At 40.9% G+C, this 8,843-nt stretch overlaps 1 protein-coding gene across 1 annotated transcript in view; it reads right to left on the reverse strand.

The window, feature by feature from the left end:
• Positions 1-525, reverse strand: part of LOC106535267 (heparan sulfate glucosamine 3-O-sulfotransferase 3B1) — a gene marked incomplete at its 5' end in the record, with an annotated part of 109,381 nt that extends 108,856 nt beyond the window's left edge. The window contains 1 exon segment of the mRNA XM_014032237.1: positions 393-525. Coding sequence (XP_013887691.1) covers positions 393-525 — 133 coding nt within the window.
• Positions 526-8,843: the final 8,318 nt, after the last annotated feature.

Consider the following 8,843-nt stretch of genomic DNA (forward strand, 5'->3'; position numbering starts at 1 on the left):
TATATATATATACCTTTTGCTCAGACTAAAAGCAGTCAACCTTTAAATGTGAAACAAAATGAGCAGCTTGATAGCATCTAATAAAAGCAGGCCTAAATCAACAAAGCTCTTTCAGACACAATTAGGCTACTTTCTAAAAGTTGAGATGTAAAATAAAGATTTCTGGGTTATGYAGACATGTCTTGTAGTGATGTATAGGCTAAATAAAAAGTTGGAAAAACACAATTTATCAATGTGGCAATTTAATGACTAAAACAATCTAGAAGCCTGGATTTTCTGTTTGTAATTCGCTTTTATTTTAARATAAAACAACCTAATTTAATTATGTTGGTTTAAAAATAAAAAAAAATTTTAATGCATGTATAAAATGGTCTAAGGTCATTAATATTCACCTGTACCAGTCCAGCCCGTGGTCATAGTTGCGGTCGAAGAAGTGCGGTTCTGCTCCCACGGCCCTGATGTCCGGATGGACCCGCAGGAACTCCAGCAGAGCCCGGGTTCCTCCCTTCTTCACCCCGATGATGAGAGCCTGAGGCAGCTTCTTGCTCCCCTCCCCGAGCGGGCTGAGTTTACCGGTGAACCGGGGCGACACTTTCCCGGACAAGGCGACTGCTGCGGACTCTTCCTCCTCTCCTCCACCTCCCTCTTCTTCCTCTTCTTCTTCTTCGGAAAGCTGCGCATCCACCTTCCTCGCGCGCTCATCCGCGAGAGCCCGCGAGGCGCGCCGGGCGGCCCCGTATCTCGTCAGCTCCGACCGCGCGAGCCTCCTCTTCGTCCCCGAGTTGCTGTCGAAAAGTCCCGAGTCTCGACCGGGCGGGGAGGCTCCTTTCACCGGTGAGGGCGAGGCGCAGCGGTCGGTGAGGTGGTGCAGGAGGATGAGAGGCGCGAGGACGGAGCAGATCATGACCGCCGCCTTCCTGGAGATCCCTCGTGACGGGGGGTCCAGTCTGTGGATGCGGCTAAAAGCCATACTCGTCCCCGAGCGGCCGGAGGCAGAGCCATGCTAGACGGACATCCCCGGGTCTTCTTGCCATGAAGAAGCAGAGGGCTCGAGCCTTCATCTACAGGGGGCTGTGGAGCATGAACCCTCGGAAAATGCTGACACCTGACGCGCACAGGTGAGCTGGAGGTAAATGACGGAAAAAATAAAAACAAACAACTAAAAAAAACCGTGCTTAGTCAAAATAAGCTGACAGGTTACAGCCTCTGCTTCTCCTYGCGGATGTAGGATGCTAGAAGCACCAGCCGCACGTGCACAGAGTTGTAAACTTGTCCCACACGTTAAGTTTGCCTGACAGACGTTCCTGCTGGCCAATCAGGTGAGGAGGAGAGAACAGAACAACCAATGATCATTCAGGTGGGCGGAGACGTTTGTGTACGGCTCTTATCTGCCAAGTTTAGATATTAAAGTTAAAATTGTGTTAAAAATGGTAACATCAACATAGAAATAGATTCAAACTCAAATGCAAATATGTAAAACGAGTATGAAGAGTTTAATATAGCTATTTTTGATGAGTGTCTTTCTATATCTTTAAACCAATAACAAACATCTAAGAGTCTGATTTTTATTTATTTATTTGCAACACAACAATCAAAGAATTGAAAATTTAGCCTCACGTTTTATATAAAAATTCATGTAATTAACTTAGTGGATATTTACGGAAGAGGATTAGGGCCACTGGAAAAAAAAAAGAATTCTGACTTTAATCTCAGAAGTCTGACTTTTTTTTCTCAGATTTCTGAGATTAAAGTCAGAATTCCTTTTTTTATTTTTTCAGTGGCCCTAATCCTCTTTTGTATTAAATTTTATTGCAGATCTGTATTTTAGATTTATTGGAGCTATATAGTTTTGAACAGGTAATGTATTATTTATTGTGGCTGCGTGGTTTTATTTCTAACGGGGTACTCTGACTCGTAAAAAAACACAAACAAATCAACAGCAAGTGTTCCATCATAAACAAAACGGGCCACTTGCATAATATTAAGCTATAAAATTCCTCCCAGTTATTCCCATAGTTATCTGAGATTCAGCGGGTCACATGCAGCGCTACGGGAGGGCCACCAAAGAAGATGCCCTCTGCCACGAGCAGCTTTTTTATGACACATAGAAGAACAAAACAAGTGAAATGATGATAGCGGGCCACATGATTCCTTTACAAGCGAACAAGAACAGAACCAAATGTTTCACATCTGCTCCTGCCTTTTGAGCATTAGCATGAGAATAAACGAGCAGTGCTTCAATGCTGCACAGCTCACTGCTCGAGAAAGCGGATGGAGACCTCGGCGGCGGGCGGCGGGGCCGCTGCCAGATGTCCCCAGTATTGTCAGGACAACACAAGTGGGTGTCCCGCGTTTAACAAATCACACCCCGTGTCGTTTCTTCATGTCCCTGACACYGGGGCGATGTGCAGCCCCCCTCAAACCAACCGTGATGACACCTAACATTCCCACACAGAGGTCAATAATAAGGCTTTATTTTTAGATTTTTATTTAAAACAATCTTAACACTGAAATCTTGTATCATTTTTTATAAATGGAAACTGCTTAAGGTGCAGGTCAGATGTTAAAGCTAAGAGCTCAGACTAAGAGAACAGAACACAGAATAGATTTCCAGATGAAAAGGACACATTTTTTCAAACATCTGTCATATTACTTTTACAGAGTTAAGATTTACCAAGTTGATGAAGAAGTCAGAGTTTTGAAAAGTGAATCACTCACTCTAAAAAATGAAGTTACACAATTATTTTATCTTGAGTTGAAAGCTTTTAGGAAGTTTTTGACTAAATAAGCAGATTTTGGTGTCTTAAAGCATTCATTTGAGATAATAAACTAAATATGTGTTTTCCTTTTTCATGCACAGTTGCTCTAGGCCAGGGCGGCTTTTAATACATTTTTTTGATCAAAGTATTTTTTATTATTTTTTAACCTAATACACAACAAAAAACAAACAACAAACTAACAAAAACACAAACACCCGAAATCCTACACATCCCACCCCTTCCTATACCGGATCTACTGAGACAACAAAAATCAATCTTGTATTAATACAAGTGATACAATAAAAAGGTTTGCGTACAATGAAACTATTTAACCTTTACACAAAATTATCTGCCGAAATTTTTTCTACATAAGATAAAAATGGCTGCCAGATGTCAAAGAATTTGTTTACAGATCCCCTAACAGTATATCTAATCTTCTCTAAATGAATGTAAGACATAACTTCTCTTAACCAATGACCATATACTGGAGGATGTGGATCCTTCCATCGAAGAAGAATAAGTCTTCTAGCCAGTAGAGAGCAGAAAGCTAACACCGTCCTCTGATGTTYACTGAGGGAAGCTTCTGCTGGAGCCACCCCAAAGAGAGAGATGAATGGTGAAGGATGACCAGTTCGTCCAAATAGTCCTGAAAAGGTGTCAAAGATGCCTTGCCAGTATCCATGTAGCTTTGGACAGGACCAGAATGTGTGTAGAAGTGTGGCAGGAGATTGTTTACAACGATCACACGATGGATCCAAGTCCCTTTTGAATTTGCACAATCTGTCCTTAGACCAGTGTAGACGATGTACTACATTGAATTGAACTATAACATGTTTCACACATATTGAGGACGAATATATATTTTGAAAAATTTTTTGCCAAACTGTGTCTGATATGGATCCCTCCAAGTCCATCTCCCACTTGCCCTTCAAAGAGTCTAAATCTTATTAATACATTTTAACAATCTTTAATTTATTTTACACTTTTTGTTTTTAGGAGGCTTTGAAATCTTTTGAATCCATTAACTGTTTAAGGACAAAGCTTTGCATTGAAACATCACAGTGAAATAGAACTAGTCGACACAACAAATGAATTCTAACATGTTTCTTACAGTGTAAAAGTACAATTTTACATTTCAAAAGCAACTTAAAGAATGTTTTGTGTGGAAATGAATCGAACTACTTCGAAACCTGTAGTCTTTATTGAAAATATAACATAAATTAACTTTAAAATGCTAAAATAAAATGGCAACTGGAAGTGGTTTATTATTATTATTTTAAAGATTGGCCTGTCTGTCAGAGTTTATGCACTGTTTTTATTTATTTATTATTTTTAGGTGGATTACTCAAAAGGTTATGGACAGAATTATACGGCCAAGTCATTATAGAGGTGATTAACTTTTTTTTTTCAGTCATCACTGGAGGAGAAGGTGTAGTCTTGAACTGCTCAAGTAAATGAACTTAAAGCAGTTAAAGAAGTTTTAATTATTTCAAATGAGACTAAAAATGTTTTCTTTTCCAAAAACGAAACAGTTCAAAACTTTTTATTTGTTTAGTTTTTTGGTTTTTACATAATTTAAGCCACTTTTTTTAATAGAAAACAGCTCACGTAATCTAAACTTTATTATTTTGTTATGATGAGTTCTCATCGGGATAAAAACAGCCTCTGATGARGAACATTGATTATTTTAATGCCACAATTGTCATTAGTGGCGTCGGAGTGTRTAGTGTTTGTGCAGTGACGGTCGTTTTACTTAAAAGGGGAAAAAAATGCATTTTAGTGTGTAATTACACAACCAGACATTGGTGCTTTTAGAAAAATGTGCAAGCAGTCTAGAGGGCATGTAAAAACGTAGTTCGGCTTTCATCTTCGCCGTTTAACCAAATTGCAGCACTATGGTTACACTGACGCAGCCGTTTTGGAATCTTGGATGCGGAGTTGGGGTTTTAGGTTTTAAATGGGAGTCTAAACACAAACTGTTTGTTATCCTCAGACAATATTGTTGCATTTTACTTTGCATAATGAGCAAATTCTCAAGGAATGTCATGGGAAAAGCGACCATGTTCCAAGGCCGAGCCAAATAAGGAGCAGCTGAATTATCTGTGTCCGATTGTTGTTTCACAGGGGGGGAAAAAAAGTTTCAAGCCATCCCCGGAGTTGTGCGCGAGCGCTCTCCAATGCACCGTCAAGAGTGAGAATATAGTCGTGCAGGAACTGTTTCCATCCCTTAGCCGGCCAAGTAGTTAGACCCTGTGTCTCAGCCATGCACATAATCTCCAGACAGGTTTATGAACTGAGGTTTGGGAGCTGTCAGTTTGGAGGAGACATCTTTACTGCCTGTATTATAGCTTGATGTTGTTTGACAYGAAACCTACGATGATAAATTTCAATCGTTTTTTTTCATTGCAGGACAAAAATCCATTGTTTTACTCTTCAAACCTAACAATGACACAAATAGTTTGAGGGGTTAATATAATATTTGAAAATTAAATAATAAAATAAAAATCTCCAAGGGGCATGCGTAGCGAGAAACAGATGAAGCGATTAAATATGTTTTTTGCGAATGGAAATTGCGTGGCTGTGATTTACGGCTTGGCCTGCAGTCGGCGTCGCAAATTTTCCCGCAAAAGCAGGACGACCTGGCTCCGAAGTTAGCCCCGCTGAAAACAACTCACTCTGAATTCAAATGAACTGGAATAAMCCACCTCGGCTGGGAAAAATGTGAAATATACAGCAAAATATTGACAAAAACCGGGGAGATTTAACATGTTTTTATTCTTAAACGCGTATATTACATATATTTATTTATTTTATTTATTTACCGTTATTTTACCAGGCAAGTCCCATTGAGATCTCAGATCACTTTTTCAAGGGGAGGCCTGGGCCTGAAGGCAACCTATTGTACATGTTTTGGGGGGTGGAGGAAACCCACGCAAGCACGAGAACATGCAAACTCCGCACAGAAAGACCCCATATATCACACCATATATTACGTTTGAAGACCTCGTGTAAATAGTGACTAAATGCAACAAACTAGAAGCTTTTTTCCCCCCGCTCGTGTGTGAGGAAATATACTGGTTCTATACACACAGCTGTTGGCAATTCATCGAGGTTGGGTTCTTCAGTTCTGTTGGCAGGCCGTGCGCCGAGCAGGAAGGGCTTGTATTGAGCACGGAAACCCAAATAAATTGTCCTCCTAATCAGATTAATGCACATCTGAAGCGGGCCGCTCCTCCAAATGGTTTCTCAGTGTCAACATACATCCGATTTGAATAAAGCTCACACGCAATTACCCTCCATTCTTTATGGCTTTTTCTTTACGTTGTTTTGTRAGAAGCAGAGGAGATAATTGGATTGTTTTGTCCTGTTTAAAAGGAGAAGCTGTTTACAGTAGATACTAAGTCCTTAAAATGAACAAAGTAGCAGTTTATCAAAACGTAAAGTCTCGCTGTGCCAGCTTGTGTCACATTCCTTCCTCCGAGAGGCAGCAGGACGCAGACAGAGAGGGGAGGAAACCCTCTGTTTGGGTTGTGTCCCTCTCTGTAGGCCGGTTATCACATTTAAAGACAAGCTGGTSTGGGTGCAGTGAGGTTAATTACACATATGGGTGGCGGTGAGGAGAACAATTGTTCAAATTAATCTCTCAATACACTTGTCAGTTAACTCTTAGATTAACATCTTGGCAATTAGAGTGAAATGTAACTCAAATGCTTCACATGGGAACTTCTACCCCGTATTACAATCTGTGCAGTTATTGTAATGGACCGCCATTAATTCAGATGCTGTTCATTTGCTGTAAGACACAGTTACAGTCAGGTACAGTGGGTGGATAGAAAATTAATTAAAAACTCTAACATGATATTTAGGATGTATTCAAACCAGGAAAGTCCTTTGATCTGCTTGTTTGGTCTGGAACAAAAGCTGACTGGTTGGTTGGTTGGTTGGTTGTTTGGTTGGTTGGTTGGTTGGTTGTTTGGTTGGTTGGTTGGTTGGTTGGTTGGTTGGTTGGTGTGGTTTGCATTCACATTGTGCTTTTTTTGGCAAAAGGACTATAATTTATAAAGAAAGCCACACCGGTGACGATCATTGCACCCATTGGACAGAAATGATGGGGGTGGGACTGAGAACAGACAAGAAAGATGGTGCTGTTATTATAACTGCAATACAATTTAGAATTTCAAGAGCCGCTCATTCAACGCTGGTTTAATGATATTCTTCTAATTTTGAGTCGGCGTCAGCAAATGCATGCCGCAACCCAAAGGAGACAAGATCCTCTGCGTGCCCTGACCCACAACGGCTCATTGTAGTGTTCAGGTAGTGGTAGCGTTAGTAACAGTGAACGAGCAACGATGGCTCGTCCAAAAGGGTCCATGTTTCCAGCTGGTTCGGGYACAGGCCGGTCTGTWTTCACACCAGAAGYGAACCGCACCAGAGTTCATTTGGAAGTGTGTCGAGAAACCCAAGCAGACCAAATGTGTCAGGTGTGAAYACACCCCTAAAAAAACATTTGGAAAAATCTTTCAATCAGGACCAATTTAAGAAGGTCTTTCTGCTTGGAAGCAAATATTAGTAATTTGTGTCTCGTTAAAAACATTTTCCAGTCACTGTTTGTACAAATTTAAAAGCTTTTTGTGGATTTTTTTAAATATTTACAAAAGTCTTATAAGAACCTCATATTTCAGAGTGGTGTCCAATGTTGGTCCTTAGGGAACACAATCGTATGTTTTTGTTGTTGGTCCAATACACCTGATTCAGTGGTTTAATTCAGCACATCCTGTCCTACAGAAACATATTAATTAGCATTTACTTAAATCAAATGTGTTCAAACAGTGAAACATCAAAAAACATGCAGGGGTCTAGGGTTGGACACCACTAGGTCAGAGTAAAAAGCTAATTAAAAAAATAAAATCCTTATTCTGAGTGTCCACCCACATTATTGACCATAATAACCATGTTGTAAATACTGTTTAAAGATAGCATAATTATGGGAAAAAAATTCACAAAGTTCTAAACCAAATGCACCATTTGTTGTTTTTGGAACAAGGTCAAAATATAGAGATGGGTGGGCACGGTGATTTTATTGGTGCCAGGTGATGACGCATCACATGTGAGCCCATTACGGCAACGTCTCACCACCACCCTGCCGTGTTCATTAAAAAGCAATATGTGGAGGTCTGATCTGCCATTTCCTCCAGATAAGTATCTGCTCATCTGTCCGCCGGAGACAGTGAGGCTGTGGGTTGTTTGAGCCAACGCAAGCTATGAGATTACCACAGACACACCAACTGCGAGTGTTGGTTCCTGAGCAATCTGACAAAAAAATCTTCACACTTTTCTTGTGCAAAATCAATTAAAGATATCATTTATCAAATCAAGTTTTTTGCAGGTGTTTCTGTAGGACCTTTGTTGGAGAGAATTCCTCTTTCTCGATCTCTTGTCGTATATTCGGAGCGGCAGGCTTTCATTCTGGCAAATGACCATATTTCATGTCTAATAACAGAAAATATAACATCACAGACCATRTGGGAATTATATTAGCTCACAGACTGTGTGATAGCCAGCTTTCAAGGTACCTGGCACATGCACAACTGGGATTTCATCCGCTGCAGACGAGTACAAAATGATTTCTGGGAGTGTGATGTTGCACACTAAGCACACATCAGTGATATCATGTCACACCGGTTCACATTCATTCTTGCTCGTTTTCTCTGAAACTGGAATAAAATCCCAGTCGTGTCGCAATCAAACCGCCGCCTATAATTGAACCTTGTGTGGTCYTCGCTCTGCGCTGAGGTTGGAGTTCACCTTAACGCTGATGGACGTGAGGGAGTTGGGACAGCATCCAAGACAAACAGAGCTGTCGGCTGGAGTGATTATCGTGTATCGTTCGGGTAATCCGTAGTGAGAGCGAAGCGTAGGATGGTGGGTTGCTGTCTGTTGGTGGGCAGCAGGTTGCTTCTCAGCGATCCCAGCCCATTTTCCCTCCCATTAACAAACGCTCTAATTCAGGGGTGGGCAATCCTGGTCCTGGAGGGCCGCAGCTCTGCATGTTTTACTTGTTTCTCTGCTCCAACACACCTGATT

The sequence above is a fragment of the Austrofundulus limnaeus genome, unplaced genomic scaffold, assembly GCF_001266775.1.
Source record: "Austrofundulus limnaeus strain Quisiro unplaced genomic scaffold, Austrofundulus_limnaeus-1.0 Scaffold7, whole genome shotgun sequence".
Lineage (NCBI taxonomy): Eukaryota > Metazoa > Chordata > Actinopteri > Cyprinodontiformes > Rivulidae > Austrofundulus > Austrofundulus limnaeus.